Source organism: Colletotrichum karsti (genome assembly GCF_011947395.1).
Source record: "Colletotrichum karsti strain CkLH20 chromosome Unknown Scaffold2, whole genome shotgun sequence".
NCBI classification, from domain to species: domain Eukaryota; kingdom Fungi; phylum Ascomycota; class Sordariomycetes; order Glomerellales; family Glomerellaceae; genus Colletotrichum; species Colletotrichum karsti.
This window is the reverse complement of record NW_024065902.1, coordinates 634,656-646,819: the sequence shown is the minus strand read 5'-3', so window position 1 is coordinate 646,819 and position 12,164 is coordinate 634,656. Positions and strand designations below refer to the sequence as shown.

The 12,164-nt window shown below is 56.4% G+C and overlaps 2 protein-coding genes across 2 annotated transcripts; one reads left to right on the top strand and one right to left on the bottom strand.

Annotated features, from left to right (window-relative positions):
* Nucleotides 1-139: 139 nt before the first annotated feature.
* CkaCkLH20_00742 (uncharacterized protein) lies at nt 140-917 on the top strand (the record flags this gene model as incomplete). Its single annotated transcript, XM_038883462.1, has 2 exons — nt 140-396; nt 455-917. The coding sequence occupies 2 exons, from the start codon at nt 140-142 to the stop codon at nt 915-917; spliced, it is 720 nt and encodes a 239-aa protein (XP_038751057.1).
* A 3,994-nt stretch (nt 918-4,911) lies between these two features.
* On the bottom strand, nt 4,912-8,099 carry CkaCkLH20_00741 (uncharacterized protein; the record flags this gene model as incomplete). Its single annotated transcript, XM_038883461.1, has 2 exons — nt 4,912-6,130; nt 7,423-8,099. 2 exons carry the CDS (start codon nt 8,097-8,099, stop codon nt 4,912-4,914), a joined length of 1,896 nt encoding a protein of 631 aa, XP_038751056.1.
* Between the last annotated feature and the right edge of the window lie 4,065 nt (nt 8,100-12,164).

Below are 12,164 nucleotides of genomic sequence, written 5' to 3'. Positions count from 1 at the left end.
TCACGCCCGCAGCCTGCCTGCTAGGAACGCATCAAAGCTGCACTTTGTGTCGAAATTGTTAGCTCACAGCGCAACTTGGGCGAGGCATTCCGGAAGACCGCATGTCGCATGAAGTTGACAAACAGGGCTATCCGATCCCATGGCACGGACTCTGCCACCCGCGGCTTCGCACTTGGTCATCTCATCAGCTGGACGCTCAATCCGCGTATTTAGACTCTGCCTCGGACAAACTGAGCAGATCCCTCAGTCGCTCAATTCCAACGACACAACCTGCCCTGCCGAGATTGCTTCAACTCCACAAACACAGTTCATTCTAAACCTGATGTGCGAAGACGGCAAATCAGAGAGGACGGCAGATACCGTCGCCTCGTCTCGCGTCCAACCTCCGAGTGCAAGGTGAGCCCTTGATAGAACCGGGTCCACTAGTGGGTGTCACGTCTGACAGTCGACCTAGCGGACGCAGCGGACGGAGCTCCAGACTGCCTTCGCCGGACGCCGTCCTCTCAGACCCAGACTTCGCTCCTGGCCGCCGTGTAACTCGCAGTTTTCTCGCCGAGAGCTTGATGGATATGCGCATTCCACCGCGAGCAACGCCGCCTCCCCGGCTTGGCAAGAAACGCGGTATTGACGAAGTGGTCGATGACAGCACGCCGCCATCGCCCGATAAACTATTGCGTGAACTAGACCAGCAGCACCAAGAAGCAAAGAAGGCCGGACAGCGCACCGTGGCCCAGTCTCTACCAAAGAATGAGAAACCGCAAGCCCAGGGTCAGGACAAGAAGAGACAAAAGCAACTGGCCATCCGAGGCAGTAACCCTAGTCGCGTGGCGGCACCGACTTCCGCGGGTCACCAATATAACGATGGTAACGGCAATCCAAGAAGGCCCGGCTCTAGCTCAGAGCTGCCAAAGGGTTGACACGCGAACTTCTAAAATTGTCCACCCACCCCATACTACGTGGTATCATGATGCGATTCTTGCAGCTCCAGGACGACTTACCGTTCAACGTCCACCGGTAGCGCAGCATCGCCCCTCTCTTATCATGTTCGAGCCTCGACTAGCAAGTCCTTGGGCAATCTTGGCCCCCAACAGAAGTGTGAACCTCGCGTGGTTGGCGTTCTTCGCTGCCGCTGTCATGGCCCGGAGCACGCTGCACTTTTCCGCAAGGGGACTCACCAGCGACAAGCCATCGGACAGGACCCTCTCTAATCTCGTTCAACTGGACAGGCGCTGAACAGACGATATGAAGCTGTTCGGTTGGCGTATGTAGTGGACGGCGCTGCAGCAAGCCAGCCCACGTGTGAGGTCCAGCGGTCGGCATCGCCACTATCCGGCGCCCCTCTCTCATTTCCCTCCCCAGCAAACAAGCGACCACAGGACTTATTCACCATGCGAGGTCCGTTTCGAAACAACCTTAACAGTCGACGCTTTTCCCATTACAGGCGACTCCCTCATTACGCAACGTGCCAGAGGGGCCTTTTCAGGAAGGCTTCGCCTGCCCTTGAGTCCTCTGGTGGCAGAAGCAGAAGCCCAGGACCAAGCCCAAGCCCAAAGCAGCGACACCTGATGAAGATCGTTCGCCCGCGCCTCTTTTGTTTCAGGTCGCCCTTCTCACTGGAATTTTTGTTCACTTTTCCATCTCTCTTTTCCTCTTCAGAACCTCAGCTCATTTCTTCTTCTGCTTCGCATTCACACCAAGGCACTCACTCAATCAAGGCAAGACTTCGTGTTTGCCGTCGGCCCATGCCCGAATAGCAAATAGACAATTACAAACCCCTGTCGCATCTTTCCGTTTACAGTTGCTCGCATCCACCAGGCTTCCCAAAGTGTCTTGTCAGCGTTTCAACAGTAACACTGGCCGTCCGCCTCTGCTGCTCGGAGGAACGCGAACATTACAAAGTGGTGTTCTTCCGACCCCTATCTCGACTGTCTGGCTCACTTTTCTTCTCTCAGCGCCGGGCGGAAGTACAGCAGACATCCGGTCTGCAATTCCTCATTTACAGCTCCCTGTGTTCACTGTTATGGCAGTTCAGGGGATCTGCCGCATTCAGAAATGACAAGCGCTTGTCATGCATGCACAATGACAGAACGAAAACTCTTCGGGCCACAAACTGACTGCCCGGCTCCGTCTCGGAGATTTTTCCCAACCGCAAAGAGCTCATTCCCTGCAATCTTCATTCCATCCCCCTGGCTGGCGTCTTAAGGAATGCCCCACGCACGCCGCTATGTCCGTTTTGTTTCGTTTCGTTTCCTCGTTCGTTTTGCGCTCATTGCTCTCTGTTGGCTCTGGGGTAATAAACAGAGAGGGAGAAACGTTTTGAACCACCAACTACTGATGGTCCCAGCGGCGCGGCCAGACAAGAATGAGCCGGTTCCCACACTCACACGTCTCCTCCTGTCCCCTGAATAACGCATGTCCGTCAGGAGTCAGGCCTCACGCCGGTATCATCTCATCTCGCCGAGTCCCGCTCATTTCATGAATTCTGCATTTGTTGGGCAAGGCTCCCACATCACGACAACCCGAGCAGAGGAACGATCTGCGAGAAATGCAACTCGCCCCAGGAGGAACGGAGATGCTCATCAGCTTACGCATATTACACCATGGGCCTCACACATCCTCTGGCGAAGGACACCAGAGTCGACACGGGGAAACACGGGAAGCTTTGCAGACGAGAGGAAACACAGAAACCGCCAACAACGACCCGGACCAATGGTACGCTCACTTGGCTCCGAGCATTTAAAAGAACCAGCAACGGATTCCCGACGAAAACTCCCGATCAACCAGCCGTCGTCGAACCCCTCCCTCACACCAATCGGCCCCGTTTCTCACTCCTTCCCTTGTCTCTATTAAGATCATGGACTCGTGTAAAATGGTTCGTCGGCGAACAGGAGCGGAAGTCAGGGCGCGAACCCGCTTCGATGAGGCCAATACCAGACCCGGATTATAGCTTCCTATGCGGCGAATGCAACTTCACTAAGGGCTCGTCCAAGGGGACACGCGAAATGACCGCACACCATCCACGTCTAGGCCTCGCCAGAGAGAGGACCGCCATGCACCACTTGCATGGGCACGCACACGTTGGATGGAGTACATTAGACGCACGCATCCGCATCCGCCGGCCGCCCGGCTGGGCGCCTACTGGATGGATGGAGGGCTTTGACAGAAGTGACTGCAGACCTCCTGCGGAGAGAAGGCGTGAGACGACGTGTGAGTGGCCAAACCTTTCTTTACTCTCTTATGAACCGGGTGCTTTAAATTATCTACGGGCCTGCTGTTGCAGCCACTGGGGACTCTCTCTCGTGTCCTCTCCTCTTTTCTTTCTCTCTTATGTCCCTCGCCTCCCTCTCTGTTCTATTACATTTCTCTTTCACTTTCCTCATCTCTCGGCTCGTCCCACTCTCTCGTCTGCATTACTCGCCCGGTGCTTTCGACTCGCCCGCCCGGCACGAACTTCCATCCAATGCCCAGAGAGGCATTACATTACCGCCACACTCCGACGTCGAACTCGACCGCAACCCGGATTCCCAATGTCAACCGAAACATGGAACACCCTTCGAGACCACCGGCTGTGGGCACACAGCCCGCGGGATCACCTGCCGGGTTTGCGGCAGATATCTCGCCGCACTGACCCCTCTTCCCGGGATGGCTCCGCAATTTCCGGGATCCTGAACACTGAGTAATGGGTCGGCTTTCCCAATTCATGAAAAAGGGCTTCCATCCTCGCTCCCCGCCTGCCGGCTCGCTGCTTGAGTACCTCTCTCTTTCGAGAAACGAAACGGAACGATGCTTGGCGGCCGTGTACTGCGAGATTTTCCGCCTGCAAATCCCTCATAGTCGTCGCCACATCCCGAACCCGCCCGTTATGGTCGCCCGGTTTTGTCGACCTTCATATATCACGCTCATGCTTTCGAAATGCCTCCCGGTGCCACAGGACTCGACATGGACTGGCCCAGCAGAGCCCAAGTCCACAGCGAGAACTCTCCCGTGTCGCGGGCGTGAGATATCAGAGCTCGAAGGATGAACCACATCGGTCTTCAGGCTCTTCAGCCATCTTCGTCGATCGACATGTTCAGCGGCCACTCTTTCGACCTCGAGACAAATCAGCAGCCAGCCAGACAATACAATTCGAAATGTCCGAACGACAGACTCGACTAACGAAATCCTCCAAGCGCCGCGACAGGACATCATAACCTCGACAACATCCTTCACAGCGCAACACGGAACACAGGGGGACTCGGACGGGGCGACATAGACGAAGCGACGGGCAAGACAATACGCAACACAACCGGCAAAAGTACCGGATGAATCCTTCTGTTCAAGAACGAAAAAAGAGGAGCTCAGGTCCGAGGTCCATGAGGCAACGACGAAAACACGCATGATGACCGCCCAGTATCCTCCGCATTCCATGGCCACCCCCAACCGGCAAAAAACAGACGACAGCCCGTATTCCTACACTCTCCCACGTCTTTCAGCGCATTTATATGCAGACAAACAGCAGCCCCAGAGAGTTAGGAAGAAGGGAAAACGATAACGCCCAGATGGATGCCACACTGCCCAACCGGATCGGGCAGCAAAAGAAGACAAGAAACAGTTATGTATGACGACGGCCGGGCTCAACAAAAAGGGTGGTTGTACAAGTGGTATCTCATGACGGCTCGCGGCCGCCGGGGAAAAAACGACAAAAAGGTATGGTCTTGGGAGGTGAAGGAAGCGAAGCTCGGTACAAATACAAGAGACGGACGCACAACGCCCATCCCGTACGGTCAAAACGTGGCCAAGAACGACCAATACAATGCGACAAATAGCCCGGGACCGAGACTCTAGCGAAGATGCGACGACGGAAGAGGCACAGGGCCGGAAGAAGTGAATCATTATCGACAACGAACCGCGCGGGGGCGGAGGAAGAAGTCATCAATCATTGCGCAGACGGCGCTGCTGCGGGTCCGGGTTTTCGAGGAGGCCACCGATATCGACACGGCCGGAACGATCGTCCCTCTGCCACGAGGGCTCGGGCTGAGGAGGCTGGTGCGGGCCAGCGCGGATCGGCGGAAGCTGGAACGATGGTTGCGGAGGCCGGGTGGTCGGCGGTAGTTCACTGCGCGGAATCTGGTAAGACGACGGTCCAACAGGGTAATCAGGTCGACTGGGTGAGGCCGCGTACGAAGGCATGCCGGGGCTAACGCCGGGACTGAGGCCGGACGTCATGTGCGGCGGTTGTCCAGGAGACGGGCGCGGCGCAAGCGCGCTTTCTCCGAAGCGAGGTCGAGCCGGCTCGAAAGTGGCAGATACCGGCGTGTGTTGAGCGTACGCCTGTTGCTGCGGTGGAGGCTGCTGCTGATACGACGAGTAGGGGATGTCCCTGGCATGAGGCGAAGGAGATGGATACGGGTACCTCGGATGGGCGTTGAGGAGGAGGACGATGAAGTAGATGGACTCCTGCTTTGCGAGACCCATTCGAATCGGGTACGATCGCAGCTGCCCATCGATCGATGCAAAAGCGAAGAAGTCTTGACGATCCAATTGGAATCGGGCAATCTCGTCCGTCTCGAAGCGCAACGACTCGAACACGCGCTCCTGCTCGTGCTGGCCGAAGATGGGAGGTAGGTAATTGGGCTCTTTCCTCGCACGCTCGTCCTGCATCTGCCGCTGGTAGCTCTGGACCTTTTCACGTTCCGACGGTATCACAATGTCGGACAGCTTTCGACCGCGTACGTTGGGAATGCCGATGGCGTCGGCAAACGATTGCGACGCGCGCGCAATGTCCAACTCCATGGTCAGGAACACAACGGGCTCGGGCACGCCCCCCGGCACCGCGGCGGCGGTCAGGGGAGGCGCATACAGGTTTGCGTCAGCCGGCGACGCCCGCTCGAGGTATCGGGGCGGAAGGGGTTCGCTTGGTTGAGATTTTAGAACGCGGTAGGAATGACTACGTCGGATGGGATCATCGTACCCTGAGATGGGACCGCCGGAAGAGTACAGACTCAACGGCCTCCTTGCTGCTGCCGCTGCGGCGGTATCCTGGGGATGCGGGTACGTCGAGGGGCCGTAACGGCCTTCTCGGTCGTCCCTCAGCCTTGGGCGGCCGCGCTTCTTGTGTTGGACGTCGACACAGGCGTCTTCCTTGCCGTTGCTCGTGCATCGCGAGCAAGGTCGTTGAGCTAATTGTCGCAGAAGAGTCAGCAAACTGAGTAAGTACTCAAAAGACAAGATGCGGCCTTGGAAAAAAAAAACAATTGTTGCAAGTGCAACGAATGACGTCTCTCCTTTTCTGTTCCTTGGCTTCGAAGCGAGCGCTTGCTCGTCGACCCGCGTGGCTTAGACGTTGCGCGCGCTGACGACGTTGTCCCATCCGCTTGTCGCTGCGTCGCATCCGACACGTCAATGACACGCTAGCTCAACCCACTTGGATCATCCCGCGAACGAAACCAACCCAGACCAAGCAGCGATCGGCCACCCCAAGAGAACTCCTGCTCTCCCAAGGGGAGTATCCTCCGCTTCTGTTTCAGACATGGCACAATCGATAGCGTTCGATAGCAACCACACCCCAACGCCTGCGGCCCTGCGATTGGCGAGTTCTCGCCCAGATCCCAACCATAATCAAGATTCGAGGGTTCCCGGGGGCGCCGGTTGTCAGCCGCCAATCTCCCAGCTGAACGGGCCGAAATGCCGGCCGGATGGGAACCTTCAGGAACCAAAGCGGCCGTGGCCAAGTCGGTCGGGGGTGTGGTGTGGCTGGCCGATCGCTGCTGCTGGTGACAACCGAACATGAAGATATATCGGCGAACGGGTTCCTGTCCCTCCTCTTTTTGGCTGACTGACGCAGACGACCGTCTCTGCTTCGTTCGATCATGGTCAAACCACAGACAACCTTCATCTTTTGACGGCTGCGCCATCCCATGGTCATGCAACCACCATCTCAACTTCCGTCCCGAGTTTCTGCGAATGATCCGCCCGAACGGGATCGTCTTCCCCTCAGGATCAGTCTCAGGTCGAGGGGTTGATCCCTGCGCCGCGTCGAGTGTCGCACGCTCCGGCCAACCTGCTAGGTTAATGCCGCGTCTAAAATGACACCTGGAATCCATCGACAGGTAATGATGTCAATTATTCCCCCACCAGAGACGGACCCAAGAGATTGGCAGCCGCATGATACACACACACACACTCACACACATGCGAGCCGCGAACCCGCGGATTGCAGCGCCGTGCCCTTGCAGCTTCTAAAAGTGTACCCATCCAAAAACAGAACGCAGATGAAAAACAAAAAACAGCAAAACGAGAACGAAGGAAAATCACTGGCTGCGGGCCCAAACGTACCGTCACATCTGGGGAAATGTGTTAGCGTCACCGTATCAAGATACCACCGCACGTTTCACTTCGCCGTCTGCGTGTGCGGGGGAGAGGGAGAGGACAAAGGCGCCTTACCGAAGGTGGGCTCTCTTGCACGGAACGCAGGCTGATGCCACATGACCCTTGGTCTTTCGTTGCGCCTTGGGAGACGTGTAGGGAGCGCTTTCCTGGGGAGGCTGCGGCATCGGTGCCGGGTAGCTGTGTTGGTGTTGATGTTGATGTTGGGGAGGCGGCGGAGGGCCGGGCATCTGCATATAGGGCGGCGGTCGTTGTTGCAATGCCTGGCTTGCCATGTGGGCGTAACCGGAAGGCGGATTGCGCATGTGGTCGTCGGGGCGAGGATATGAGTAGGCCATTCTGTCCGTCTCGGGATGATACGGTCGTGGTGCGGGAGGCGGCGGCAGGGACTGCGGCGGAGGATGAGGAGGAGGAGGTCCTCGGATGTCGCCCTGCTGTGTGTTCGGTGGTAGCGGTCCTCCCCTGTAGGCATCTTGCGAGCTGATGGGCGGATAGCTGCTGCCATGCGGTTGCTGCCCTCGGTCACCAACCTCTTGGTTTGCTTTGGGCGGGAGTGGAGGAGACCCTGACATGGGCGGAGAAGGGTAGTCTCTGGGACGAGCAGGAGTCTCGGACTCTGCCCTTGGAGTAGTTGCCCAAGTCAGGTCAAGGGCGAATCGCGCCAGGTCGGATATGCCTCGGCGCTGGCCGAGTGAGGTGGACGACGTATCGCAATCTTTGCTGATGGCTTGCATGGATGTTTTGCGCTGCTGGCTGGAATTAAGCGTCTGGGTCGAGAGCTCCCCACGTCTTTCTTCCAGACGACGGTCCCGTTTCCCAGACTCTTTCTCAACAATGCGAGACCAAAGTACCCTGCTGACTTCGATCTGTTACCGGTTGTGGCGTTGATTACCCCCAGAACATGTACCGTCGTCGTGATTTGGTGATTAGTCCAGGTGAAAAGAGAGGACGTTTCCCCTTCTAGTCGTCGATGAGAGAAGATATTAGCCGCTGGTGCTGGTGCTGTTGCCGTTCGATCTGCTCTCAATCGCTGAAAGTCCGTCCACTCGGTTCAACACGGAGGTCGGCTGATGAAGCTCGATGCGTATCTGGCGCAACTTCGAAACAAGACTGGAGAGATCCCCCAAGACCGGATGGACAAGGTCTCGAAGGTGTTAAAAAGAGGTTCGTTCGATGAGAACCAGAGCTCTGTGCGAGGCAGAGAACGATGTCGAATTGACGACGGCCCAGGAAAGACGGACAGACAGGGTGGGAGATGCAAGCAGCTGCTACTGCTGTCGTGGTACGGCGACGATGCTGCAGAGTGATACTCGCACAACAATCCTTTCGGGCTCCAGTGAAGCTACTTCGCGGCAGTATTGGCGGGTTCGTCGAGAGAGAGAGATGGTGATGCGCGGGCGGCTGCAGGAGGTACGACGGCGGAACCTCAGGCACGGGATGCGGAGGTAGTTGGCTGGACGGATAGACCACTTGGGACCGGCGGCCAAGTGTCTTGTCAGTGGAGGTCGTTGGGTATTGTTGCTGTTGGATGGAAGAGAGAGTGAAGCAGTAGAGAGAGAGAGAAAGAGAGAAAGAGTGAGAGAGGCTGTAGAAAAGGGAGAGGGAGGAAGAGACAAGTTATGTCTGGTCCGCTCCGAGATCTGGTTTTGTCTCTCTTGACCCGGTGGCCGGAGTGAAGAGTGAGCGTTATTTGTCGAGGGCTGGATGTTGGAGAAAGGGCCCCGTAGACTTTTTTTTTCGGGAGCAGTCGATCGGTGGCTCCCGGTCGGTTTTTGTGCGACTGGAGACAGGCGTGCAGGCGTGCTGGGCCTACGAGGGGGGGCAATTGAGATGAAGCTAGGGTGGTTCAGGGTTGATCTGGACGAGGGGACAGGTAGACCCAGGGAAGACCCCGGCCCACGTCTTTAGAGTGGCTGCTAATCAAGGGCAGAGGGCTATGCCATCACGATCCCCTGCCTAACGACAATTCTCCGCGCGTCTGTGTGTGAGAGCGTGAGAGTTGAGCGGGAGTGGTGTAAGGGTGTGTGGATGGTGTGTGTGTGTGAGTGTGAGTGTGAGTGTGAGTGTGAGTGTGTGATCTGAGGCCCGGTCTAGTTCGACTCGGCTCGACTGGCCTGCGGTCTGTGGGCGGAGAGACAGCGGGTAGTTAGTTGAGTGAGTGTGAGAGATGATGGCAGCTCATGCCTAATTACTAGTCTGATAGGGAGCGACAGGTGGAAGGAGCTAGCAACCGGACGAACGACGATGGAAGCAGCACGCGGTGGTTCTGGTGTGAGAGCGAGCGAGAGAGAGGTGTGTGTAATGCGTGTCCGTGATAGCGCTTGGTCTGAGTGTTCCTGGATGAGATTAACCAGGCACGTATGAAGCCACAACGTAATAAGACGGTGGGGGAGACAAGAGTCAGTGAATGGGAGGCAAGTACATGATCAAAGGTATCCGAGCATGGATGATGGCCATGTGTAAAAGTACGCGGTATTCGTAGGTTGGTTAGGTAAAGGTACGAATAGGTAACGTAGGCGACGGGACGGAACCGCTGTCGTGGTGGCCAGGGACCCAATGGCGAGAGACAACGGCGAGCAGGGGAGCAAAATAAAATAGAAAATACTGAAGACAGGTACCCCCCTCCTCTACACTCTGTGAGCTCTCAGCGAAGCAGAGCGTAGTGTGCAGAGTGCTAAATTTGATTGGGGAGCGAAGGAGGGATGGTTCAGGTGGGAGTGGACAGGGAGGGGTACACGTTGTCTCGAATGTCGGAGCCGGTAGCAGATGGCAGATGGCAGGATGGGTGTATGTACGAATATGTATGTATGTCTGTCTGCACATGTAGCCAGGAGCCAGGAAGGAGGAAAACAAGACTGGCTGGTGGATGGATGGCAAAGGGCAGCACAGGACGCTTGGGATGCAGTAGGACGGGTAGATAGACGGATGGATTGACGAGAGACCAACACCGAGGGGGCAGTCCAACGTGCTCAGCGATGTAAGGAATGAACTCTCATAGCTTAAGTCAAGGCAGGGCAGGCAGGCAGATACGGACACGCTTGTACACTAAAAGGCAGTCAAAGACCATGCCAGGATCAAAGACAGGCGTCGGGAGGAAGTGGCTGGCCCGCGAAATTGACACGATGTAATTGTGGGAAGAGACACCACGGTAGAGGCGTTGGGGGCTTGAGGGGAAATGGAGCGGGCTCGAGGGGCAACTACGCCCTGTTCAGAACGTGGAAGTTGGAACGGTTATTTGGCGTGGCCGTGGCGACTCTGAACGAAGCCAAAACCAATCCAAATTCGATTGGCAGCTGTCAGCCCGATACATCTAGAGCTTATGACTATGGGGGTGGGCGTCTTAGGAGGTCAAGTAAGACAAGACAATCCGTGGTAGTGAGTCGCCGGTACGTGAAGTGAAGTAAGGTATGGGAAAGCTGGGCAGCGCATGGCACACATGGCATGCATGGCAGAGCTCAAGCCAACAGAGAAGGGGGGAGGGAGGCCACGCAGAGACGATGGTGGTGGTGCCGCCGCCGCCGATGCTGGTACCGCCCGCTACCACTGCTGCCGCTCTAATTGCTGCTCGTGGGAATAATGAGAGTGGGTGCCCGTTGTGGTGGTGGTCCAGGGTCCAGGGGGGAGGGGAAGAAGCAGATGAGCGGACGTGGGTGCGTCGAACCGGGGCTACGGGGGACATGGGGGGAAGAAGAAAAAAATAAAAGGGCAGAAGGGGAGGGGGTGTGAATGAATCAAAAACCGATGGGGTCGAAAGAAGGTTGTGGGATGTGTGGAGAGGCGAGCGGAGGGATCGACCTGCGAGCGCAACAGAGAGATGAGATGACGGGTTTGACATGGTGGCATTGGATGAAAGGGGCCCGGATGTAAGTTCGATACACGCGTCCGTGGACGTCGAGAGAGCATCCGATGTTGCCATGGTCCAAGTTTGTAGTTGTTGTTGTAAGGTAGCTGTTGTTGCGTGGGATCAGAGAGGAGGTGAAATGGGACGAGGATGGAATGGGACATCAGGCAAGGCAAGGGGCCCGTATGCGTATCCGTACGTACTTACGGATTGCTTCAAGGGCAAGGTAAGGTAAGGAAGGACGGATGTATGAATATGGAGGCATCAGGCAAGGAAGCCACGCAAGTAATAAGGCGATGTAGGGTAAGTGGTAACGTAGGTAGCATCCGTCTCTGAAATCTGCTGTCCACGTTCGGATACCCTGTCCAATGTCGTAAGGCAAAGTAAGGTACGGACGGATACCAGGCAGGCCGGCGTGTACATTCTGAGGTGAGGTAAGGTAGGGTAAGGTATCCTTCGTACGAATACGTAGGGATAGCATTGGACTTGACTTGACTTGTTCTTGTTGCTCGGGGGTGTGGTGCACCCGTGGCAGCGTGGCATCGGAAGGAAGGGTGTCAGGGCTTGTCTTGTACAGCCATGTTCCTTCTGCCTTGCATGTCCCTGCTCTGGACATCTCATGCCGAATTTTGTCCCAAGGTAACGACCGACGGACGTCCATCGTCTTCGTATGCTGTCCGTGTCCGATATTGCCGTTTTGCGACTCTCCTTCCTCCTCGCTTCTGTCTTGACCTAGCCTGATCCTGGAGGGTTCAGAGCATGGACGTTTGGCTCTGTGCGGATATGCGAGTATTTGTCTCGGATGGTCTTTGAGATTTCGATGCAACAAGAGACAGAGATGCACGATCAAGGTACGGAGTACCCTATACTGGGAAAGGAGGACTGTCTTAGAGAGGGAAATGGCGGTGCGGTACCTACCTCCTCGCCAGAGGCAAGCGGCACGTTGCGCCCTAGCGCA